This window comes from Carcharhinus amblyrhynchos, unplaced genomic scaffold (assembly GCF_965287045.1).
Source record: "Carcharhinus amblyrhynchos unplaced genomic scaffold, sCarAmb.v2.hapA scaffold_42, whole genome shotgun sequence".
In the NCBI taxonomy this organism is placed as follows: Eukaryota; Metazoa; Chordata; class Chondrichthyes; order Carcharhiniformes; family Carcharhinidae; genus Carcharhinus; species Carcharhinus amblyrhynchos.
Genome location: NW_027649783.1, coordinates 1,379,669 through 1,404,510, shown reverse-complemented (window position 1 = coordinate 1,404,510; position 24,842 = coordinate 1,379,669). Strand labels below are relative to the sequence as shown.

The following is a 24,842-nucleotide window of genomic DNA, read 5'->3' as shown; positions in this document are numbered from 1 at the left end:
TGGAGAGGAGTTTTGTGGGAATAGTAGTGTTGAAGGCTGAGCTGTAGTCAATAAATAGGAGTCTGACTTAGGTGTCCTTGTTATCTAGGTGTTCCAGGATTCAGTGCAGGGCCAGGGAAATGGTGTCTGCTGTGGACCTTTTGTGGCAGTTGGTACTGGCATGTTAGACAGCAAGTCATTGTCTTGTGAGATGGTCAAAGGTTGTGGGTCCGAATCTCATCTGAGTCCGCTTTTGGGATAAAATGTGAAGAAATTAGGAACTGGTGTGTCAATCTTCTCAGAGAAATAAAACTGCCGCCTGGAACTTCAGAGAGGGCCCTCAGTGTAAAAGGACGGCATTCGGCCCATCAAACCTGCACCGACAACAATCCCATCCAGGCTGTATCCCCGTGACCCCACATGTTTACCATGCTAATCCCCCTGACACTAAGGGGCTATTTAGCATGGCCAATCCCGCTAATACAGCTCTAATTTTCATGGCTGACTTGCCGATTCTGGAAAGATAAAATCTTGCCACTGGCGTCTGCTTTGGAGATTCCGACACCACATTTTTGCCGGGTGGTGAACTCCTGTCCAAAGCTGGTAACCTGACTTGATTCAAGTCTCTCCGAGGATGAGAATTCTGGGAATGTGGAATTGTTCTGGAGCATTCACCCCTCAGGCCTGTGTGTCCAAACTTCATCTCGGTTCTGCGAACCTTAAAACACTTAAACAAGCCATCAGTTTAAGGGTCAAAGTAAATGCATCACCGACGAGGATGGGATTCGAACCCATGCGTGCAGAGCACAATGGATTAGCAGTCCATCGCCTTAACCACTCGGCCACCTCGTCATGGAATAATTTGGCACCAAACTTTGACAAAGGGTCATCTGGACTCGAAATGTCAGCTCTTTTCTCTCCGTGCGGATGCTGCCAGACCCGCTGAGATTTTCCAGCGTTTTCTCTTGACTTCTCACCAAACCAGCTCTTGTCTTTTTAACACCCGTAACAAACAACATGTTTCTCCCGCAGGATAATGTTGTGTTGCTGTTTACTCCTTAATCTCGGTTCGCTGTTACTCTTCCATTCCATGTCTAACCACAGAAAGTAAAGAGGGAGACAGTTCCATTCCCTGGGCCCTGTCTGGTTTTGAATTGGCCGAACGTAACCCGGATGTAAAAAGCAGGAAGCAGTGTGAGCTTGTGGCGCAACGGTAGCGCGTCTGACTCCAGATCAGAAGGTTGCGTGTTCAAATCACGTCAGGCTCATGAAACTTTTCTGGGTCGGATTTTGTATCTGGGTAAAGTTAATTGTCCCCGAAATGACAGATTTCAAAACGATGGTAGAACTGATATTTTAGGGATGCTTCCGGTTCGCATGCTCAGATTATTATTGCACAGTTTTATATCTGAAACAATGTGTCAGAATTGTGAGGTGTTCATTTCTTGCAAAGTTAAAGCAAGGCCCACACTCTCAGATGTTCCTGTGGGTCATTAAAGGAGAGAGAGCTGACTGGTGGTGATTTAACAGGATAATTCACACCTCAGGAGAGGAGCAAGGCTAAAAACAATCTCAGACGATACAGGAATTAATCCCGAGCTTCTGGCTGAATAAACTGCCCAGCCAACTGAGCTAAACACTTATTTGATAAAAGGGGAACTCTCCGAAAGTTCATGCTGCCAAATAAACCTGCTGGGCTTTAACCTGTTTTAGTGAGATTACTTACTGTGAACCTGGGATAAATGTGCTGTGTTCCCCGTTAATGAAAATCAAGATGAAGAAACAAATTTACTGTCGAGAAAACTCAGACTTGACTTTGGGCAGCAGCCGAATGTTACTATTTGATGTTAGTGAGACCTCCCCCAAGCAGCTGCGATGGCCGAGTGGTTAAGGCGTTGGACTTGAAATCCAATGGGGTTTCCCCGCGCAGGTTCGAACCCTGCTCGCAGCGAGTCTGATGTGCAGTGTTTAGAGGTTGTGACTTGTTTAGTGGGGGAACCACTAAACAAAAATTGTAACTGTTAGTTTTGGGGTAGCGCAGTGGTTATTACTGCTGCTTCACAGCTCCAGGGACCTGGGCTTGATTCCCAGCTTGGGTCACTGTCTGTGTGGAGTTTGCACATTCTCCTCATGTCTGCGTGAGTTTCCTCCCACAGTCCAAAGATGTGCGGGTTCGGTTGATTGGCTGTGCTAAAAATTGTCCTGAGATGAGTAGGTTGGAGGGATTAGTGGGTAAAATATGTAGGGATATGGGGGTAGGGCCTGGGTGGGATTGTGGTCGGTGTAGACTCGATGGGCCGAATGGCCTCTTTCTGTACTATAGGATTTCTATGATAACAGATGATGGTTTTGATCCATCGACCTCTGGGTTATGGGTCCAGCTTCTGCTGCGTCACTCTGCCCCGAACGTTACCACTTCCTGCCTATCCCTGTTGCGCGGGAGAGAAGAAACTATTCATTGTATTTTTATTTCAAACCAAACCCACGTGTTGGGAAGCGCACCCTGGCTGGACAGTAACACTTAACATCAACCCGAATGTAACAGGCAGAGAAAAACACACAGAAAAGCAGTAAGAGATGATCAGGACACACACAGAGCGATAGAAGGTTAGCACCATCCAGGACAAAACATCCCACTTCATTCTCGTCCCACGCATAAAAATTCACTCCCTCCACTCCCGACACACAATGACAGCAGTGTGCACCATCTACACGATGCAGCAACTCAGCAAGGCTCCTTTTCCAGCACCTTCCAAACCCATGACTACGACAGCCTGGAAGGACAAGCGCAGCAGACACATCAGAATGACACCCCTACATTGCAGGGCACTGATATTTATTTATTGATTTATAAATTGCTGTTGCATGTCCTTTAACCTTTTTTATCTTCCAAAAGAAGTGAAATATCGAATTGAGAAAGATGTTACTATTTCTAACACAAACAGTGAATGTTGTATCAAACTTTAAGAAAGCCCCCGGGGTTTGTGATTTATTCTCGAGTCAGTGGTTTCCCTGGGAGCCGGGTTAACAGAAACAGCATGGAGAGATGGCAGAGCAGGAAATGTCGGTGCCGAAGGTGAATCACATCAATGAACCAGCAAACTGCTTCGAATCTGATCAAAAATCCGACTCTGGTGGGACTCGAACCCACAACCTTTGAATGGCTAATTTGCCAGTATTTAGAAGTCCAACGCGCTTTCCATTGCGCCACAGAGCCATGCGTAAACAAATTACTTGTCCATATATGGATTATTGACAATGTGGAAACTATTGGTAAGTTCAACAATCTCATAGTTTAAACATCAAGAACTGTTAAGAAGAACTTCATTGATTGCAACTTGTGTTGGAACATCTTATTTCTGTTGAGAGAGCTTGGAAATATACACCTTTATACAGGAAATGTGTCCATCACAGAATGACCCTCCCTCTCTCTCTTCCTCATTCTCCTGTATCGCTTGGAGTCAAATCTCAAAGGCTTGATAAGCCGGGAGACACATTCTACTCCATCTGTCACAGGGCTGATCAGAACCTGTTCCCTGTAAAACATTTGCACAGAACACAACACAAAGCTGGAAGCTGCAAACCTGAAACACAAACAGAAAATGCTGGAAATGCTCAGCAGGTGAGGCAACATTTTTGAATAATGGAGATTTCTGTAAAACCAGCTCCTGAAGCACAGCACAGCTGCACAGTTTAAAGTTTCCTTTCATTCACAATGGATGCTCCATTCTATGATTTTGAATAATTCAAATTGATAATCTGCATTGTTATTCTAGTCGCCACCGATTCAGTGAATTGAACCAGTATTGAACCGATTCAGTGCCTATTGTAGAAATCTTTGGAAACTAAAGGAACATTTAACATGGCCAATCCATCTAACCTTCACATCTTTGAACCATGGAAACAAACCAAAGCAACTAGATGAATCTCTGGGGGAGAATGTGCAAAATCTGCAGTCAGCAAAAGGCCAGGACCAAACCCGGGTCTCTGGGGTGATGAGGCGGGAGAGTGGGATTAGATGGCGTGCAGCTTCAATAATGCAGTGCAAACCTGATGGGCCGAATGGACTGTTACTGCATTGTAACGATTCTGTGGTTTGGGAATCGAAAGCATGATCCCATTGAATGGAGCAGCAGGCTTGAGGGGCCATGTAGTTCACTTCTGATCCGATTTATTGTGCTGCTGGGTCCAGGAAGCTGCTAATTGATTTCTCGTCATTAAATCAGAGTTTACTCCAAATACCGTTAATGCGTCAACCCTGTGCTCAGTGACAAACACTGACTCGTGGTTAAGCAATGCCTCAATTTTAATATTCTTTTCCATGTTTCCAAATCCCTCCATGTCCTCAGCTCTTCCTGCCTTTCGTCATCTCCAGCCTAACAATTCTCTGAGATATCTGAGCTCCTCTGATTCTGCCTTCGTGAGCATCTCTGATTTGGTTCACTCCAGCAGTGAATGTAGTTCTTTCAGCTCTCTGGGTCTCAGCTCTGGAATTCCCTCTCTGAACTCCCCTGATTCCAGCTTACTTTCCTCTTGTTCATTTTTGTCGCCTGTCCGCTTAATTTAATTCCTAATTCCTATCCCGCGGGTTTCACATTTTGTATTCTGTGACTTTCGGCAGTCCTTTGTCCGCTTTAACTGCCATCAACGAATTATAATTGTACAATTATAATTATCTGTGCGGTTCCACTTTAAGGATTCCCCCGTCTCCAGCGCTTTGATTTCTCATTGGTTTCAGCTCGGGATCGAAATGAATGACGCAATGACGCTGGGCTGGGAGTGACGCTGCGCCAGTCGCGCAGTCGCGGCGTATTCCGAATGGTCACTGCGTTCTGATTGGCTAAAGAAGTTGTCAATCACTGAGAGGGCGTGTATAGCAACGCGGTCTGCGATTGGTTACAATTGGCAGCATCATTTTCAATGGTCTCGCCCTTCAGACTATGGAGCTCTCAGATTGGATCGAGAAGCTGTCAGTCAACCTGCGCCGAGCGGCCATTGGATAACGGTGATGCGGCGATTCCCGATTGGTTTCCCAGCTGCCGGTCACAGGCCGTGGGCGGGGATTTCCCCTGGGCCAATCAGACACCGCGCGGAGCGGCAGCGAATGTCCCGCCAGTGGCTTCAGTCCCCGGGCCCGGATCCTGAGCCCGCGGCGGGGCTCCGGATGGGGGAAGGGTTTTGGGAGCGGGAATCCCGTCCCGCCCGGCTGGAAATGGGGCGGCCCGGTGGCACAGTGGTTCTCACCGCTGCCTCACAGCGCCAGGGAGCCGGGTTCGATTCCCGGTTTGGGTCACTGACTGTGGGGAGTTTGCACGGTCTCCCCGTGGGTTTCCTCCGGGATCCTCCCACAGCCCAAAGATGTGCGGGTTGGGTGGATTGGCCGGGCTAAATTGCCCCTTGTCGTTTCCAGGGGCACCAGCCAGGGTAAATGCATGGGATTATGGAGATAGGACTTGGGTGGGATTGTGGTTGGTGCAGACTCGATGGGCCGAATGATCGCCTTCTGCCCTGTGGATTCTATAAATCCGCAGCTTAGTCTTTCCAATGGCAGCTTCCTGTGTAAACATGTATTGCTGCAGTTCCCCAGTCTTCCTGCTGCAAACCTGGTGGAATCAGACCAAATCAGCCCAGAAACTGGGATCTTCCTGTGCTTTGGGTGGGGCTCAGTGTCACACCGGGTTTTACAGCACCTCACTTTGCAGAGGCTGTGGTTAGATGCTGTGATCTTCCTGTGTTTTGGGGGTGGGCCTTGGTTACTCTAAGTGGATCTCCCTTATTGTTTGGTTCTAATTCCAGCCTCTCTCTCTCTTACAGTCAGTCTGGGTGTCCCTGACTGAGCAGAATGGCCTGATCTCACCACACACATTGAGATGGAGGAGCTGCTGCTCGAGATGAAGATGATTGAGAATTCCAGCCTTCTCTACACTCATTTACTGAGGCCCAGCCCTTTATTCATCATCAGTTTTCCCCGGATGTCAGGTACATGAACATCTTCATCTGCTGTGCACACTGACCTGACAGTGGGAAGGTATTGGAGCAGGATGGTGCAGTCAACCATGTCAAAGGCGTGGACATTCAGCTGGGTAAGACTGCACTCACCTGGTTCCATTCTTATCTTTCTGATCATATACAGACTATCACCTGCAATGGTTTCTCTTCCCGCTCCTGATCTGTTACCACCCAAATCGCCCTGGGATCTATCTTTGGCTCCCTCCTATTTTTCATCTACACCTTACCCCTCAGTGACAGTATCTGAAAGCACAGTGTTAGTTTTCACATGTATGCTGATAACACCCAGCTCAACCCCACCTCTCACAAGCAATCCCCTGTTATTAAATTATTAAACTCCTTCTCCAACTTCTAACACTGGTTCAGCAGAGAATTCCCCCAATTAAATATTTAGAAGACCAATGTTCCCACCATAAATTCTGTTCCCAGTTACTGACTCCATCTCTCCCACTGGTTACTGTCCAAGGTTGAAACAAACCCTCATTCTTGGCACCTCATCAGACTCAGAAATGAGTTTCTGACCACATATCTGTTCCTTCACCAAGATCACCGATTTCCAGCTGTGTAACATCACACATTGTTTGTAATACCTCAACTCACCCGTACCTGAAACCCTCATCCACGCTTTTGTCACCTCGAGACTTGACAATTCAAACACACTCCTGCCCAGCAGATTTCCCTTCCTAAAGGGCATTAGTAAACCAGATAGGGTTTTATCACAAGCAACAAATAGATTTTTCATTGCAGATTCATATTGAATTCACATTTCATCATCTGCCCTGTTGGGTTTTGAACCCAGGTTCCTAGAGCATTACCAGAGTCTCTGGGTTACGAGCCCATGACACCACTGCCTCCCCTAATCAATGACATCACACATTTTGGCCTCAACTTCTTTCTGCATTCGCGATTTCCACAGATTCACCCCTCTCTGGTGAAGAAATTTCTCCTCACCTCAGTCCTAAACATTCATCCCTTATCCTTACACAAAGGATATCAGTAACATTCTTCCTGAATCTCCCCTTTCCAGTCCTGTTAGAATTTTATAACTTCCTATGAGCCCCCTCTCAATCTTCTAAACTCCAGTGAACATAATCCTAACTGACTTCATCTTTCCTCATACGACACACTGGCCATCCCAGGAATTAACCTGGTGAACCTTCACTGCCCTCCCCCTGCAGCAAGGACATCCTTCCTCAGATAAGGACACCAATACTACACACAATACTCCAAATGCAGCCTAAGCAAAGTCTTATACAGCTTCAACATGATTTTACTGACTGATGCACAAGAACATCTAGATCTTGCTGAGTATCCAGCTCTCTTAATTTACACCCATTCAAATAATAATCTGCCTTCCTATTTTTGCTACTGAAGTGGATAATGAAGTGATCACTGCATATTTATCCACATTATACTGCATCTGCCATGCAGATCCCACACACTCAGCCTGTCCAAATCAGACTGAAGGATCTCTGCATCCCCCTCACAGCTCACCCTCCCACCCAATATTGTATCATCTACATATTTGGAGATTAAACATTTAGTTCCCGTGTTCAAATCATTAATATATAATATGAACAGTTGGGGTCCTAGCACAGATCCCTGTGGTACCCCACTAATCACTGCCTTCCAATTGGAAAAAGACCCATTTATGTCATCTCTTTCTTTCCTGTCTGCTAACCAGCTTTCTATCCATCTCAAGATGCTACACACAATCCCATGTACTTTAACTTTACACAGTAGAAGGGCAGCACACTGGTTATCACTGCTGTGTCACAGCACCAGGGACCTGGGTTTGATTCCTGGCTTGGGTCTCTGTCTGTGTGGAGTCTGCACATTCCCCCCGTGTCTGCATGGGTTTTCTCTCCAATTTCCTCCCACAATCTGAAAAGATGTGCTGCTTAGGTGCACTGGCCGTACTAAATTCTCCCTCAGTCTACCCGGACACGCGGCAGAGTGTGGCAACTGGGGGATTTTCACAATAACTTCATTGCAGTGTTAATGTAAACCTACTTGTGACACTAATAATCAAACTTTAATCTTTAAAACATTATGTGACATCTTGTCAAAAGCCTTCTGAAAGTCTAAAACAAACATATCCACAGGTTCCCCCTGGTCAACTCTAGTAGTTATATCTTCAAAGAATTCCAGTAGTTTTCTCAAGCATGATTTCCCTTTTGTAAATCCATGCTGACTTTATCTGATTAGAACACTGCTTTCCAAATACTTGATAATGGACTCCAGCAACTGCCCTACGACTGACATTCGGCTCACTGCTCATTGGTTCCCTCTTTCCTCTCTACCTCTGTTTTTAGACACAGGGTTTAGATTAGTTACCTCTCTCTCCTGAAGGTGCTGACTCTGGCTGGGTTCAGTTCCACACTCACTGGTTCCTCTCTCTCTCTCCTGAAGGTGCTGACTCTGGCTGGGTTCAGTTCCACACTCACTGGTTCCTCTCTCTCTCTCCTGAAGGTGCTGACTCTGGCTGGGTTCAGTTCAGACACTGGAAATCAGAAATGAAACAGTAAAGAAAGCTCAGCAGATTGTCTCTCTCTGCAAACAGATGCTGCACAGAGTTAGTGTTTCAGGTCTGTGACCTTTCATCAGAATCTGAAAACATAGAAACTCGGAAGAGGAGGAGGCCACTCAGCCCATCGTGCTTGTTCCATCATTCAGTGTGATCATGGCTGATCCTCTATCTCAATTCCATATTCTCAGTTTTTCCCAATACCCCTTATACCAATCTCACCCAATGTAACTATCTAAATGCTTTTGAAAAGACAATATTGTAACTGCCTCTACTGCTACCTCAGACAGCTCGTTCCAAACACTCACCTCCTCTGGACCCTTTTGTGTTTCTCTCCTCTCACCTTAAACCTACACCCTCCAAATTCAGACTCCCTGAAATTGGGAAAAGATGTTGACTATCTGTCTCATCTATGGCCCTCATTCTTTTATAGGCCTCTATAAGATTACCCCTAAGCCTCCAACACTCCAGGGAAAAAATCGCAGTCTATTCTGTTTCTCCTTATAACTTAAACCATCAAGTCCCAGTAGTATCCGAGTAAATCTTTTCTGAACTCTTTCTAGTTTAATAATATTCTGTCTATAATCGGGTGACCAGAACTGCACACAGTATTCCTAGTGGGGCCTTAACATGACTTCAACATGATGTCCCAACTCCTATGTGAGGATAAATGGGCCAATACATTCCATTGCTATTCCTCCAGTTGTTAATGAAGTGAAAAAGTTGGTGTTTAATGAAATCTGCTGGAATGTAACAACACGGCAAAATCCTCAATTCTTGTTGTTTCAGCTCAACCAGCCCCTAGAAGCTTGGAAGATGGAAGTTCCTGATTGGTCTGAGGTTGGAGATGAAGAGGAGCCAATTCCCAACAACTTGCTGACAGACATCAACAGTCATCAGCTTTAGAGCGAGGAAATCCTCGAACAGGGCATTCCGAGTAACCAAGACCCTGGAACATCCCCGCTGCTGGAGAACAGAGAAGGTGTGAGGCAAGGCAGGATGTTCAAATGGTGGAAGATGGGACTGAATCATTGGTGGAGTCTCCTACTCTGGTTCTGACTCCTTCTGACATTGATGGACGGTTTGAAGTGGAGGAAATTAGTCAGGATGGAAGTGGTGACGAGATTCACAGTCACTCCCTCAGCTTAGAGACCATTTTTAAGGCAATCTGTGCAGCGACTCCACTCTGGGGTGGATGTCAGATCAGCTCACCAGACAGCAGGAGGATTAAAGCACAGATGAGGCCATTCAGCCCCAACACTTCCTTAAACGCTCCGCTGTGCAGTTCAAAAACTGAAGGCTGGGATTCGAGCCACGTTACACAGGCGACTGGGAAAAGCACCATCGGATTAATCAGACCACTGGCCCACACTGGAAAGACTAAAAGCCCCGCAGAGGGACATCAACATGAATTTTCACTTTTAATGTTTCTTCTTTACTCTAAACAATATATTGTGTTTGTATAATTATCTTAAATGTTTCACATTAAAACAAATACTGGGAATATTTAGCATTGCTGGAGAAGTGTAACCGGGAACGATGTCCTGTTCATTCAGTTTGGGGAACACTTCCTGACAGAGGAAGATTGGGACATGACAGCTTCTCCCTATCAGCTCCTTCCAATTCCCTCCACAATCCTGAACACCTCGATCAAATCTCCTCTCAACCTTCTCTTCACCAAAGACCCAAATTCTCCAATCTACCGATGTAACTGAACTTCCCCATCCCTGGACCCGTGCCCAGAGATTTATTGCACCCTCTCTAATGTCTTCACACCCTTTCTAAACACTGCTGTCCAGATCAGAGTGCAATACTCCAACTGAGGACAAACCAGGGTTTTGTACAGGTTTCCCATAACTTGTTTGCTCTTGTAAGCTCTGTCCCTACGTATAAAGCTCACAATCCCAAATACCTTAGTAACCACACTCTCAACCTGCCACCTAAACAGCAATTATTAGTGTCACATTTAACCACAGGTCCCTTGTTCCCGCATGCCTTTACAATTGTACCATTTCTTTCATATTGTCTCTCCCTTTTCTTCCCAGTGAAATAAATCATTTCACACTTCTCTACTTTAAATTGGTCTTGTTTGACCAATCCACAAGCCGTCTCAGAAACTGTGAGTTTCAGCACTCCCCCCTCACAGTTCACAATGGTGCCATGTATTGTGTAATTCCCACAGTTTGAGTGTGTGCTCTGTACAGCATTTCCGATGTCTCTAATATGGATCAGGAAGAGCAGGATTCCGAACACCAACCCTCCTGGAATCCCACTTTAACCGAGCTCCATTCCAAATAAAAACATTTCCCACTGCTGTTTTTCCTGTCACTCAGTCAGGTTCCTATCCATGTTCTGCTGTCCCTTTTATTCTCTCAGCTCCAAATGTTCCCACAAGTTTGCTGTGTGTCCCTTTATTTATAAAATGCTTTTTGACAGTCCATGTTCACATTAACCACATCAACCTTTTCTGTTACCTAAATCTCGAGCAAATTCATTAAACATAATTCACCTTTATGAATTACATAAGTGGTTTCCTTAATTAATGCACATTAGCACAAGCGAGAGTTAATTTTATCTGCAGTTATTGTTTGGAGAATATTCCACATTGCTGAAGTTAAATTTATTGGACTTTTATTGGCTTCTCCTCACAGCCTTTTCTGAAGAAGAGTGTTTACCATTTGCAGTTCTCCGGTTCTCTGGCATCATGAGCTCGGATCGGGAAGTTTTGCCCAAAGCCTCTGTAATTTCCACCCATATTTCCCTCAGTATCCATGGATCTGTCTCCTCCAGTCACAAGAACACAGTAAATAAGAGCAGACATTGACCACGTGGCTCATCGATAATGTTCCCCCATTCAAGGGTGACACAGTGGTTAGCACTGCTCCTTCAGTGTCAGGGACCCGGGTTCAACTGCAGCCTCAGGTCACTATCTGTGTGGAGTTTGCACATTCTCCCCTTGTCTGTGGAGATTAGGTTGATTGGCCAGACTAAATTGACTCTTAGTGTCAGGGGATTTGCAGGGTAAATATGTGAGGTTATGGGAATAGGGTTTGGTGGGCCAAATGGCCTCTTTCTGTACTGTAGGGATTGTATGATTAATACAATAATGATTTATGTATCTTTATACAGTGCAAAGCACAGAGGCACAGCATTAAAACAACAGAACAACAAAACACAGAACAGCAACAGCATCAGACAATACAAAGATAGAAATCACACTATATTTCTGACAAGTTTTCTGTTGGTCACTACATTTTCAGCATCAAAATCAGGTAAAACATTTGAAATATCAACAATTCTATGTGGGGAGAACAAATTGTGAATATCATCACATGAACCAGATTTCTATATTTTGTACTGACACCCACCTAAAATACAATAGCTGTGAATAAAGATCTTTTGAAGCTTAGGCAATAAGGCCATGTATCAATTTGATAATATTGAACTAAACCATAAATCAGCCTTCTCTACAGTTTGCAATTCAAGAATCCTTAATCCCTCATAAACTATTCCCCTCATGCCTTTCATTTTCCTGGTTACAAGTCTTTGCACTCTCTCTATGAGCTGATTATCTCTTTGAACGTATGGGTTCCAAAGTATGGGTGCAGTATTGAGATGTGGGCATACTCGCTTCTGATAGAGTTTCAGATCTTGGATTGAACTCCAGTTTACTCCTCACTCCCTCGATTCCCTAAGAATCCAAAATTTGTCTATTTCAGCCTTAACTGCAATAGAATCCCTCCAGTGCAGATGGAGGCCATTTGGCTCATTGAGTCTGAACCAACTCTCTAAGATGCCATCCCACCCAGAACCTGTCTCAGTAACCCCACATATTTATCCTGCTAATCCCCTTAACTGATACATTTTGGAAACAAAAGGCACCATGCAATACTCTGACAAGATACCACAAGGTAGGTTGTTGCATAAAGATTAAATCTCATGGGATCCAGGGTGAGGCATCTTAATGGATGCAAAATTGGCTTCTTGACAGAAGCCAGGGGATGGGTGTAGAGGATTGTTTTTCAAACTGGAATCCTGTTACCAGCCTCAGGGATCAGTGCTGGTCCGCTGTAATTTGTCATTTGTATTAATGATTTGGATGAGAATATCGGAGTCATGGTTAGTGAGTTTGCAGATGACACCAAGATTCGTGGCATAGTGGACAGTGAAGAAAGTTATCGCCAATTGCAATGGGATCTTGATCAATTGGGCCAGTGGGCTGATGAATGACAGATGGACTTTTATTTAGATAAATGTGAGGTGATGCATTTTGGTAGATTGAACCAGGGCAGGACTTACTCAGTTAATGGTAGGGCACTGGGGAGAGTTACAGAACAAAGAGATCTAGGGGTACAGGTACATAGCTCCTTGAAAGTGAAGTCACAGGTGGACGGAGTGGTGAAGAAGGCATTCGGCATGCTTGGTTTCATCGGTCAGAACATTGAATACAGGAGTTGGGACGTCTTGTTGAAGTCATGAAAAACATTGGTAAGGCCACACTTGGAATACTGTGTACAGTTCTGTTCACTCTATTACAGAAAGGCTATTATTAAACTAGAAAGTGAGCAGAAAAGATTTACCAGGATACCAGCAGGACTTGGTTTGAGTTATAGGGAGAGGCTGGATAGACTTTTTTTTTTCTCTGGAGGTAGGGGGCTGAGATTTGGTCTTATAGAGATCTATAAAATAATGAGGAGCGCAGATCAGCTAGATAGTCAATATATGTTCCCAAAGGTAGGGGAGTCTAAAGGTAGAGGGCACAGATTTAAGGTGAGAGGGAAGAGATAGAAAAGTGTTCAGAAGGGCATTTTTTTTCACAGAGTGGTGAGTGTCTGGAACAAGCTGCCAGATGAGGCGGGTACAATTTTGTCTTTTAAAATGCATTTCGACAGTTACATGGGTAAGATGGGTTTAGAGGGATATGGGCCAAATGTGGGCAGTTGGGATTAGCTTAGTGGTTTAAAAAAAACAGGGCGGCATGGGCAAGTTGGGCCGAAGGGCCTGTTTCCATGTTGTAAACCTTTCTGACTCAGAGCCCATTCGGCCTAACTTGTCCATGCTAGTCCACGGACACACATGTGTTTCCAAGCTCACCTTCCTGCACCCGGCCTGGAGTCATGCAGCTGAAAGATTGATCGTGATCGAAATACTTCATACTGAAAGAGGAGGTTTTTTTTGGATGCCTGAAATATCGGAAGTAAACACTTCCTGATCATAACCGCTGCGAGCAGGGCTCAAACCTGCGCGGGGAAACCCCATTGGATTTCAAGTCCAACGCCTTAACCACTCGGCCATCGCAGCTGCACATTTATAATCTGAGTAATGTTGATATTAACTTCATCAGGCACCGGGATTGTGCAGAGCACAGTGTGTGAGCTGAAATGTGTTTCTCTACTTTTACTTTGTCTCTGGCGGAGAACTCATTTATCAGGTCAGAGACTTGTTTTCCTATTTCAATATTCCTTCATTGGAAACGAATTACGTCCGAACAATAAATAATAACACCTCTATTTTATTTCTTAATTGTCAAATGTTGCGTTCCCTCTGTTTTTGTCCACTTCGTTTAACACACAAGAGGCCGCGGATAAGAATCTACGTAAATTATCAACGCGACGGCCGGTAATCGAACCCGGGTCAACTGCTTGGAAGGCAGCTATGCTCACCACTATACCACCATCGCGCACACCCCGCAAACACCAGCTATTTCAATCAGTTATAATTATGGAAGCAGATTAGTTGCTGATTTCATCACACACCAGATATATCCACAGCATAGTTTGTAAACTGAACCTGTTTTGTCTGTTTTTTTCTGGACAGTTTAAACCACCTGTTTTATTATTGTTTCTGACTGGGAAATCATTGTTTAGTTTTGAGGCCTGTTCTTTCAGTTAAACGACTGAAAACAAATTGAAGCTGGATTTTCCATTAGAAACACGGTGATGATGAGAATCTTAGGTGAATTTTATTTTCGGAGTCGCATTTAATTAGCAATCGCATGTCACTTCTTACAATCTGTGATAACCAGGAGTTCCTAACGCCCAATAATGACCAGCTTGCAGCAATGTGTTTGAATGAACACGATGCCACATCATCTAAGCAGCATTTTGAAATTCTCATTCATTGTATTCTGGTGAAATGTATTTGTTATGTTGCGTCTGTCATTCCATAAGAATCTTACTCTGACCTGAGACCTTGTTTTGTCCTGGTGCACCTGATGCCTGTTTGTTTCCATTCTGCGCACCCTCTGGTTTTCCTCATGGAACCACAGAAAGGACCAGAGAAGGGAACAGCACAGAAGGAACCCATTCGGCCTGTCTTGTCTGTGCCAGCCCGAGGACACCCAGGTGTCATTTCCAAGCTGACCTTCCTGCACCCGGCTCGGGGCCATGCAGCTGAGAAAGGAATATGGTGATCCAAATACTTCATACCAAAAAATTAGCACTTTTCTTTGGCTCTGTGGCTGCCTAAAGCAACCGTAACAAACACTTCATCATCAGGATTCAAACCTGCACAGATATGATGGAAATTGGATTTCAAGTCTAACGCCTTAACCACTTGCCATTGAACATAAGAAATAGGAGCAGGAGTAGGCCATCTCGCCCCTCGAGCCTGCCCCGCCATTCAATAAGATCATGGCTGATCTGTCGTGGCTCAGTTCCACATTCCCGCCCTCTCCCCATAACCCTTAATCCCCTTGCCTGTCAAAACCCCATCAACCCGCGTCTTAAAAATATTGAGCGAGGCAGCCTCCACCACTTCAGCGGGCAGAGAATTCCAGAGATTCACCACCCTTTGAGTGAAGAAGTTCCTCCTCAACTCCGTTCTAAACCGCACCTCCCCCCCCTCCCCTTTATCCTGAGGCTGTGCCCTCTAGTCCTACTGTCCTTTCTGAGCGGGAAGAGCCTCTCCACCTCTGTCCTATCCATCCCATTCAACATCTTATACGTCTCAGTTGTACATTTACCTGAGTAACATAACCATCTCAGTAACATTCATATTAACTTCATCGGGCACCGGGATTGTGCAGAGTGCAGTGTGTGAGCTGAAATTTGTTCCTCCACATTTATTTTGTATCTTCATCTCTGATTGTCTCTGATAACTCATTTATCAGGTCAGAGACTTGTTTTCCTATTTCATTAGTTTTTCATCAGAAACGAATTACGTCCGAATAAAAAAAAAACTCGAATTTGTTAGTGGCAAATTCGCCCTGTTTTACGAACTTGATTGAAACGTGGATACCATTTTCTCAATAGGATGGCCAGGAATCGAACCTGGTTCAACTGCTTGGAAGGCAGAAAGTTCTGCTCACCACTATTACTCAAACAGTCATTATAATTACAGAATTAGCGACGTTGCTGATTTTTCAGGCCTGTTGCCGCGTAAAGCAGCGGAAGTAAACACTTCATAACCACAACCGCTGTGAGCGGGGCTCGAACCAGCGCGGGGAAACCCCCATGGGATTTCAAGTCCAACGCCTTAACCACTCAGCCACCGCAGCTACGCACTTACTACTGTAATGTGGCCACCTTAGGATGTTGATATTAACTTCATCAGGCACCGGGACAGTGCAGAGCACACTGTGTGAGCTGAAATGTGTTCCTCTACTTTTACTTTGTATCTTTGTCTCTGAGGGAGAGCTCATTAATCAGGTCAGAGACTTGTTTTCCTGTTTCAATATTTTTTTCATTAGAAACGCTTTACGCCCGACCAATGAAAAAGAGAAATCTCTATTTTATTTCATTCCTGGCAAATACTGTTTTTCTCCACTTGGGTTAAAACACAAGAGGCCGCGGATAAGAATCTAAATAAAACGTTAATGCGATAGCCGGGAATCGAACCCGGGTCAACTGCTTGGAAGGCAGCTATGCTCACCACTATACCACCATCGCACCGGCTGTTAAAACGCACCTTATTTTTATCAATTATAATTACGAAACTACCTTATTTGTTGATTTCATCAAGCTTGAGGTGTGTCCACAGCACAGTTTGGAAACTGAACCTGTCTTATCTCGTTTTTCTGGACAGTTTAAACCACCTGTTTTACTATTGTTTCTGACTGGGAAATCATTGTTTAGTTTTGAGGCCTGTTCTTTCATTTAAACAACTGAAAGCAAATTGAAACTGGATTTTCCATTAGAAACACACTGATGATGAGAATCTTTAGTGAATTTTATTTCAGGAATGCCCACCAACTGTTGGGACCTGCGATAACTAATTAAATAAATCACCACTCTGATGGTCAGGAACTGATCCTTGGTCAAATGCTCTCACAGTCACCACTCCATCACCATCGCTCACCTGGCTCTGTCACCCACTCTGTAAGAAAGTCCAGCTCTGACAGTGAATCTGGTTCCCTCCAGGTCCAATCGGAGGATGGTCAGAAACTGTCACTGTCGGAAACTCCATTATCAGCGAGTGTGGGATGGTTATTTAACTGGCTGTCACTGGTTGGTGAGGTTGTGATTTACTGTTACCTGTCAGTGCCGGAGAAACAAATAAAACAGGAAATCTAGAGACTCCCAGAGCAGATAATTTGTATTTTCACCCTAAACAAACACAGTGATGTCTGTAATCACTATAATAACTGAAAATAAAAATAGAATTGGTTCTTGCCGCGGAATCTGGTTCACAGATGTGGTTCTTCACCACATGGACTGCAGCGGTTCCAGAAGGCAGCTCACCCCCACCTTCCCAAGGGTAATTAGGGATGGGTAATAAATGCTGACCCAGACAGAGACACCCACATTCCATGAATGAATTGAAAGACAATCTGCGGGGAGCGGCCCTCAGAGTGTTTAACAGTTACTGAGGTGAAAAACTCTAACTAACCCCCTGGAATCCGGAGCAAAGGCCGGAAGGAGGAGAAATTCCGTCCTGGGACCTTCCATTGGGTGAAAGTTTTGTCCTGTGAATGTGTCGATGTGAATATTGTGGAAGAGAGAGTGTATGAAAGGAGCGGGCGGGTCAGACTAATCCAACTGTGTTTGTGTGTCTGTTCTGATCATGAGATCTCCGAGTCTCTCTTGTGGAAAATAAAACGATTTTTCAATCAAAGATTCCCCCTAATCCCCCTGCTGAGCGCCAGAGTGAGATTTCAAGGCAATTGTTTCGCTAAATGGAAGATTTGAGTGGAAAAGTAGAGAACATGTCAGCTATCGCGTGTGAGAGCGGGATCAGTGCAGCAGGAAAACGGGTTTCAGTGGAAAACGGAGTCCTCAGTTCGAGTGAAACCTTTTCAACAGCAAACATTGGAGTGTCAGAGACATGAAGGGTGTGAGCTGGATGTGTGGAGAGGCGGAATTTGATTGGAATGGGAGAGTTTGTGAGGAGAGAGAAACACAGAGAGGCTGGAGGAGCCGGGAGCTGACAGCAGCTTGTCTCTGCTCCGTCCGCTCTCTGCCTTTAAGTTGCTCTGTGCCGCCACCACTGGTTTCATTCCGGATCCAGTTCTGACTCTCCTGGCCCAGATTTTCCAGCCACTCTGGGATATGACTGAAACTGCAGCCGCCCAAACGGCTCCTCCAGCCGCTCCCGCTCAGGTGAAGTCTCCCAGGAAGAAGAAGGCGGCTCCCCGATCTGCCGCTCCCAAGTTAGGCGAGCAGATCCTCAAGGTGGTGGCGGCTTGCAGCGATCGCAAGGGGATGTCCCTGGCCGCCATCAAGAAAGCTTTGGCCGGCAGCGGAGTGGATGTGGGGAAGCGCGGCTCCCAGATCAGGTTAACTATCAAGAGGAAGGTGGAGAAAGGCTCTCTGGTGCAGACAAAGGGACAGGGCGCCTCCGGCTCCTTCAAACTGGCTAAGAGGGAAAGGCCGGGCAAAATGGGAAAGAAGGTGAAGAAAGCCACAGGCAAGAAATCTTTAGTGAAGAAAACAGCGGCCAAGAAGGTGACAAGAAAGAAAGCCGCCGCCAAGAAACCCGCAGCCAAGAAAACTCCAGTGAAGAAAACTCCAGTGAAGAAAACTCCAGTGAAGAAAACTCCAGTGAAGAAAACTCCAGTGAAGAAAACTCCAGTGAAGAAAACAAGCAGCAAGAAGGCGGCAACTCCAAAAAAGGCGCTGAAGAAAGCAGCCCTGAAGAAAAAGTCTCCTGTGAAGAAGGTCACGGGCGGAAAGTCGGTCAAAAAAGTGACTAAGGCGAAGGCCAATCCCAAAGGGAAAGCAGCAAAAGCGAAGAAAGCCTCAGGAAAGAAGTGAAACAACCCGAGAGCAAATTGGAAACCTCTGAAACCCCCCAAAGGCTCTTCTCAGAGCCACCCACATCTCTCAGGAAAGAGCTGATCCCGCAAGAAAATGATTCCTGTCCCGCGGGGCCCAGCTCATTCTCAATAGAAATCATTTCAAATTCAGACTAAAGCAAAACAACTGCAGATGCTGAATTTCATTGAGAATTTCACATTTGTTCAATCGCCGCTTTCTCTCAGAATAAAGCTGTCTGGTAGATTCAGTGTGAGACAGGAGCACTGGCGGCGAAACACCGCATTCCCCACTCATTTTTAATCCAATCCCTGCAGGGAGGCCAATCGGCCCATCGAGTCTGCACCGACCCACAATCCGGATCCCCATTCCCCTATTTATTGACCCTACTTCCCCCCTGACACTCCGGGACAATTTAGCATGGGCCAATCAACCTCACACACACCGGGGGGAAACCGGAGCACCCGGAGGGAGCCCAGGGAGAATGTGGAAACTCCACCCAGACAGTGACCTCAGCCGGGAATCGAACCCAGGTTCCTGGCGCTGGGAGACGGCAGTTCTCAGCCCAAAAGTCAGTGTCAGGAGTGGGATTCGAACCCACGCCTCCAGAGGAGACTGCGACCTGAACGCAGCGCCTTAGACCGCTCGGCCATCCTGACTCCCTTCACTTTAACACAGGGAGATTTCCCCCAAACACCTTCAATAAAGTGTTTGGAAACAGCTGGAAGCGGATGTGGGGGAGGATGTTACTGAGGGAGATTCTTGCTATAGAATAGACTGTGTTTGGGTGGGAATATTACTGACTGGCAATTATAACAGGAGCAGGTTTAAAAACACAAAAGGACAAAGTCACCACCCGAAACCTTAACTCTGTCTCTCTCTCTCTTCACAAAAGCTGCCGGATTATTTGCAGCATTTTCTGTTTCGATTCCAGATTTCAAAGCTCCGGGTTTGTGGAAACTCTTGAGTGTGAAGGGCGGCTCTGGAAGGGTTTGTGTGGGGAGCTGGCTTTCGTTTCCATTCTTAATAAACGGATTGAAATTGGCGGTTGCAGAAACTGGAGGTGGAGCTGAAAGATCAGGGGCCGTTCTGTGTGTGTGTGTGTGTCAGGCCGGCTCTCTCCTCCCTCCCGCTCTGGGTTGAATCTTCACTCTGTCTCCTCCCCCCTCTCTGCTCTCACTCCGCCTTTCTCAGTCAGGTCGGGGCGGCCTGTATAAAAGGAGCCTGAAAGAGTTCCTCTCTCTCAGATTGGGCAGTGATCGGAGTGAAGAATCCATCATGTCTGGCAGAGGGAAAGGAGGCAAAGGACTGGGGAAAGGCGGAGCCAAGCGGCACCGCAAAGTGCTCCGTGATAATATCCAGGGCATCACCAAACCAGCAATCCGCCGCCTGGCTCGCCGTGGCGGGGTCAAGCGGATCTCGGGCTTGATCTATGAGGAGACTCGCGGGGTGCTGAAGGTTTTCCTGGAGAATGTGATCAGGGATGCGGTCACCTACACTGAACACGCCAAGCGCAAGACGGTCACTGCCATGGATGTGGTGTACGCTCTGAAACGCCAGGGCCGCACTCTCTATGGATTCGGCGGCTGAACAACTCGACCCTTTTCCAGCCAACACACAACAAAGGCTCTTTTCAGAGCCACTCACCGCCTCACAGAGAGAGCAGTGACCTGGGGACGGGGGGGAGCTGGGACAGGCTGCTCAGTGTTTGAGATGCAGCTTTGCTTTGTTTCGGTTCCGGTGCCGGGAAATCACCCAATTGAACATTTCATTTGGAGCAGGATTGTTGTTGAAATGTTTCAGTGGATTGTCTCAGCAGCCCCCAGTTGACATGTGCCCTGAGTGAAAGGCCACCTCACTCCCTGTCTAATCACTCAGTGTTTGGATAGAGTTTCTAAAAGCTTTCTCTGGAATTGCGGGAGTTTAGGAGCAGCAGCCGGTGAATCGTTCACTGGAACCAGTGCCAGTTGTGATGCTATTTGCCCCCCAGACGGTGGTTTCCTGCACTGAAGCTGACAGGCTTTGGGAAACTGCTGAGTTTCCGCTCAGTCATTCACAAAACCCGCAATTCCCGCAGTTTGAGCCGCTCCAACCCCCAGCCTGCTTCTGATTGGCCATCCTCTCCGCATCTGAACCAATCGTACAGCATCGAATGTGAACATTGAGCCAATCATTGGCTTCGACTGTCAACCGGCAGGAATTTTGAATGGGGGGAAATGGCGCCAATTTCAGCGCGGGAAAGGGAATGGAGACAAATTCTTAACTTCTCAACAAGAATAACATCTCTATTAATATTCTGCTGTAAGATTATTTTACAAAGAGCTTTCACTTGTGAACATTTGTCCGCGGCAAACGGCTCCATTCAGGAATGTCAAACGGGACAAATATGAATTCACTCTCTGTAACAAACAACAGACTCAATCCCTTTCACACCGGCTTCAGGGGGACACAGAGAAGACACAGATTTCTCATCCTTTCCCCTGAAAGCGGCACAAGCCACAGGCGGAGGGGAAATCTGAATGGGCTGGAGAGGGAAGGGACAGGGATCGAGTGGAACAGCGGGAGATTCTGGGAATGAACAGCCCAGAGAGCGGGGAAAGGGTCTAAAACACCAAGTGGAGGGTGATGGATTTCAAATCTTCAATGTTTCTGGTAATTAAGGACGGAATGAAGTCTTATTTTATACAAACGGTTATTTCCTGCACAGAAAATGGAGTAATTTCTGGAAGGGGCGGTGAAGAAAACAAGTGAGGCGATCAGAACCTGAGTTCCAGACATTCATTCCCTGCTCAGAGTTTGATTGAAACTTCCTGGGCCAATTCCCGCTGGGGGGGTGGGGCGGTTCCTCACAGAGTTTAAAAAGGCGGCTGCAGCGCAGACTCTGGATTAACAGTCTGTGTGTCTCAGATTGTGCTGAATCCGCTCAGAAAATGGCCAGGACCAAGCAGACAGCGCGCAAATCGACCGGAGGGAAAGCTCCTCGCAAACAGCTGGCTACCAAAGCGGCCCGGAAGAGCGCTCCAGCCACGGGCGGAGTGAAGAAGCCTCATCGCTACAGACCCGGCACTGTGGCTCTGAGGGAGATCCGCCGCTACCAGAAATCCACCGAGCTGCTGATCCGCAAACTGCCCTTCCAGCGCCTGGTGCGAGAGATCGCTCAGGACTTCAAGACAGACCTGCGCTTCCAGAGCTCGGCCGTCATGGCCCTGCAGGAGGCCAGCGAGGCTTACCTGGTGGGGCTCTTTGAGGACACCAACCTGTGCGCCATCCACGCCAAGCGAGTCACCATCATGCCCAAAGACATCCAGCTGGCCCGCCGCATCCGCGGGGAACGCGCCTAAAACCCCGGCTTCACACCAAGAACAACAACGGCTCTTTTCAGAGCCACCAACTCGACACATGAAAGAGCTGCCATCTCCTGTTAACCAATCTAGTCTTTCAATTCCCGGCACAGAATCTTCCCAGGACTCTGAAACCTCTCCATCTTACAATTAACTCTCCGTTACATTGAGCTCTCTCCAATCCTTTGATGGTTACAGTCAAAACCATCCCGTTAACAATTCTACCGCAATTTAATTTTAAAGTGGTTTTATTAAACCTGCCATCATTTCAGTTTCCGAGGAATAATTCCGCAAATCCACTTTCTCCGCACATGTTTGGAGTGAGGATTGAGAATTGTGTCAGTCAGGGTCAGAATATGAACCATGTCTCAAACAGTAACCCCCTCACACCGATATCACCATTACAGAAACACTTGTACATTCGGACAGACAATAATTAACACTTTTCCAGATACAATGACTGGCTTTGAAAACTGATGGGCTGCAGATGACTGTCCTCACAGACTGTCACACTTTCAACAATTATATTGGAAATCGGATCATTTCAGTTCACTGGGACGGTTCCCCCAATAAACAACAGAAACATACATTAAAAATATTCGATGTCCACAGGGGAGAAAAGAGTTCAGCAGCAGAGATCACAGTTCCACAGCAGGGATCACAGTTCCACAGCAGAGAGCTCAGTTCCACAGCAGAGAGCACAGTTCCACAGCAGGGATCACAGTTCCACAGCAGAGAGCACAGTTCCACAGCAGGGAGCACAGTTCCACAGCAGAGAGCTCAGTTCCACAGCAGAGAGCACAGTTCCACAGCAGGGAGCACAGTTCCACAGCAGGGATCACAGTTCCACAGCAGAGAGCACAGTTCCACAGCAGGGAGCACAGTTCCACAGCAGAGATCACAGTTCCACAGCAGGGATCACAGTTCCACAGCAGAGATCACAGTTCCACAGCAGGGATCACAGTTCCACAGCAGAGATCACAGTTCCACAGCAGAGAGCACAGTTCCACAGCAGGGATCACAGTTCCACAGCAGGGATCACAGTTCCACAGCAGAGATCACAGTTCCACAGCAGAGATCACAGTTCCACAGCAGGGATCACAGTTCCACAGCAGAGAGCACAGTTCCACAGCAGGGAGCACAGTTCCACAGCAGGGAGCACACTTCCACAGCAGGGAGCACAGTTCCACAGCAGGGAGCACAGTTCCACAGCAGAGAGCGCAGTTCCACAGCAGAGAGCTCAGTTCCACAGCAGAGAGCACAGTTCCACAGCAGGGATCACAGTTCCACAGCAGAGAGCTCAGTTCCACAGCAGAGAGCACAGTTCCACAGCAGAGAGCTCAGTTCCACAGCAGAGAGCACAGTTCCACAGCAGAGAGCTCAGTTCCACAGCAGAGATCACAGTTCCACAGCAGGGAGCACAGTTCCACAGCAGAGATCACAGTTCCACAGCAGAGAGCACAGTTCCACAGCAGGGATCACAGTTCCACAGCAGAGGATCTATTTAGAAACAAGGAAGGAAAATTAAACAAGAAGAAGTAAGTTAGAAAAAGGAGATATCCTGGGATTGACATGAATGATCAGTCAGTCCATTCTCCTTTGCCTGTGTGTGATCTTGTGTATCCTGACTGTCTCTCGCTTCATCTCTCTGTCTTTCTGTGTGTTTTCTATTCTTGGTGACAGTGGAATTGTGGCGCCGGGGGAGCAGCCGAGCGCATGCGCTCCAATGATGAATGCGGAAGTGAATCTCTGTGACGCATTAATACCAGCTGGCAGGTGATTGGGATTGTGGAGCAGAGTGGCGCAGCGGAAGCGTGCTGGGCCCATAACCCAGAGGTCGATGGATCGAAACCATTCTCTGCTAGTAGCTTTTTAGCAACAGCAAAAATTATTACTTAGCGGCTCCTTCAAAATGATTTGACAATCCGGTCCAGGGTGCAGTAATTTTCTTCCGCTTCTCGTTACTAGTTAACATTTGAATGAGTAACAGATCGCTGAAATATCATTTACTCACAAACAGACACAAGCTGTAAATGTTGCAAAGATACACAAGCCGAGGGCTTTCCCTTCCAGCCCGTTTCTCCCAAACAGCTGACACAGGCGTGATGATCCGAATGATCTTGAATTATTCACTATCACTCTCTGATTGTCCAAATTGAAAAAAAAATCTACTTTTTTAAAAACGAAAACAATCTAGTGAAGTTTAGACATATTAGCTGCAATATTTGCAGGCGCAGCAGGTGGTGAGGAAGGCGAATGGGATGCTGGCCTTCATAGCGAGGGGGATTGAATATAAAAGTAGGGAGGTCTTGCTGTGGCTGTATAGGGCATTGGTGAGGCTGCAGCTGGAGTACTGTGTGCAGTTTTGGGCGCCGCACCTGCGCAAGGATATTTTGGCCCTGGAGGGAGTGCAGAGGAGGTTTACGAGGCTGATACCGGAGTTGAGGGGGTTGAGCTATGAGGAGAGGCTGAATAAACTAGGCTTGTACTCGTTAGAGTTTAGAAGAATGAGGGGAGATCTCATTGAGACGTATAAGATGATGAATGGGATGGATAGGATAGAGGTGGAGAGACTCTTCCCGCTCAGAAAAGACAGTAGGACTCGGGGGCACAGCCTCAAGATAAAGGGGGGGCGGTTTAGAACGGAGTTGAGGAGGAACTTCTTCACTCAAAGGGTGGTGAATCTCTGGAATTCTCTGCCCGTTGAAGTGGTGGAGGCTGCCTCGCTAAATATTTTTAAGAAGCGGGTTGATGGGTTCTTGATAAGAGAGGGGATTAAGGGTTATGGGGAGA

The 24,842-nt window shown here is 46.6% G+C and overlaps 3 protein-coding genes and 10 non-coding genes across 13 annotated transcripts; 6 read left to right on the top strand and 7 right to left on the bottom strand.

The window, feature by feature from the left end:
* Nucleotides 1–749: 749 nt before the first annotated feature.
* On the bottom strand, nucleotides 750–831 carry trnas-gcu (transfer RNA serine (anticodon GCU)). Its single transcript has one exon. It is a non-coding gene; the product is annotated as a tRNA-Ser (tRNA).
* A 344-nt stretch (nucleotides 832–1,175) lies between these two features.
* trnaw-cca (transfer RNA tryptophan (anticodon CCA)) lies at nucleotides 1,176–1,247 on the top strand. The gene has a single exon. It is a non-coding gene; the product is annotated as a tRNA-Trp (tRNA).
* A 601-nt stretch (nucleotides 1,248–1,848) lies between these two features.
* trnas-uga (transfer RNA serine (anticodon UGA)) lies at nucleotides 1,849–1,930 on the top strand. The gene has a single exon. It is a non-coding gene; the product is annotated as a tRNA-Ser (tRNA).
* A 1,175-nt stretch (nucleotides 1,931–3,105) lies between these two features.
* trnar-ucu (transfer RNA arginine (anticodon UCU)) lies at nucleotides 3,106–3,196 on the bottom strand. Its single transcript is given in 2 exon segments — nucleotides 3,106–3,141; nucleotides 3,160–3,196. It is a non-coding gene; the product is annotated as a tRNA-Arg (tRNA).
* Nucleotides 3,197–13,734: 10,538 nt separating this feature from the next.
* Nucleotides 13,735–13,816, bottom strand: trnas-uga (transfer RNA serine (anticodon UGA)). The gene has a single exon. It is a non-coding gene; the product is annotated as a tRNA-Ser (tRNA).
* A 307-nt stretch (nucleotides 13,817–14,123) lies between these two features.
* On the bottom strand, nucleotides 14,124–14,195 carry trnag-ucc (transfer RNA glycine (anticodon UCC)). Its single transcript has one exon. It is a non-coding gene; the product is annotated as a tRNA-Gly (tRNA).
* Nucleotides 14,196–15,930: 1,735 nt separating this feature from the next.
* On the bottom strand, nucleotides 15,931–16,013 carry trnas-uga (transfer RNA serine (anticodon UGA)). The gene has a single exon. It is a non-coding gene; the product is annotated as a tRNA-Ser (tRNA).
* Nucleotides 16,014–16,332: 319 nt separating this feature from the next.
* On the bottom strand, nucleotides 16,333–16,404 carry trnag-ucc (transfer RNA glycine (anticodon UCC)). The gene has a single exon. It is a non-coding gene; the product is annotated as a tRNA-Gly (tRNA).
* Nucleotides 16,405–18,003: 1,599 nt separating this feature from the next.
* Nucleotides 18,004–18,708, top strand: LOC145335904 (histone H1.3-like). Its single transcript, XM_080181638.1, has one exon. It carries the CDS (start codon nucleotides 18,004–18,006, stop codon nucleotides 18,706–18,708), a length of 705 nt encoding a protein of 234 aa, XP_080037764.1.
* A 576-nt stretch (nucleotides 18,709–19,284) lies between these two features.
* On the bottom strand, nucleotides 19,285–19,367 carry trnal-cag (transfer RNA leucine (anticodon CAG)). The gene has a single exon. It is a non-coding gene; the product is annotated as a tRNA-Leu (tRNA).
* Nucleotides 19,368–19,986: 619 nt separating this feature from the next.
* On the top strand, nucleotides 19,987–20,298 carry LOC145335924 (histone H4). Its single transcript, XM_080181658.1, has one exon. The coding sequence runs from the start codon at nucleotides 19,987–19,989 to the stop codon at nucleotides 20,296–20,298; it is 312 nt and encodes a 103-aa protein (XP_080037784.1).
* Nucleotides 20,299–21,638: 1,340 nt separating this feature from the next.
* On the top strand, nucleotides 21,639–22,049 carry LOC145335864 (histone H3). The gene has a single exon (XM_080181594.1). The coding sequence runs from the start codon at nucleotides 21,639–21,641 to the stop codon at nucleotides 22,047–22,049; it is 411 nt and encodes a 136-aa protein (XP_080037720.1).
* Nucleotides 22,050–23,841: 1,792 nt separating this feature from the next.
* On the top strand, nucleotides 23,842–23,913 carry trnam-cau (transfer RNA methionine (anticodon CAU)). The gene has a single exon. It is a non-coding gene; the product is annotated as a tRNA-Met (tRNA).
* Nucleotides 23,914–24,842: the final 929 nt, after the last annotated feature.

Coding starts and splice junctions, on each gene's coding strand:
- LOC145335864 (XM_080181594.1), top strand. CDS start 21,639: ATGGCCAGGACCAAGCAGACAGCGCGCAAATCGACCGGAGGGAAAGCT.
- LOC145335924 (XM_080181658.1), top strand. CDS start 19,987: ATGTCTGGCAGAGGGAAAGGAGGCAAAGGACTGGGGAAAGGCGGAGCC.
- LOC145335904 (XM_080181638.1), top strand. CDS start 18,004: ATGACTGAAACTGCAGCCGCCCAAACGGCTCCTCCAGCCGCTCCCGCT.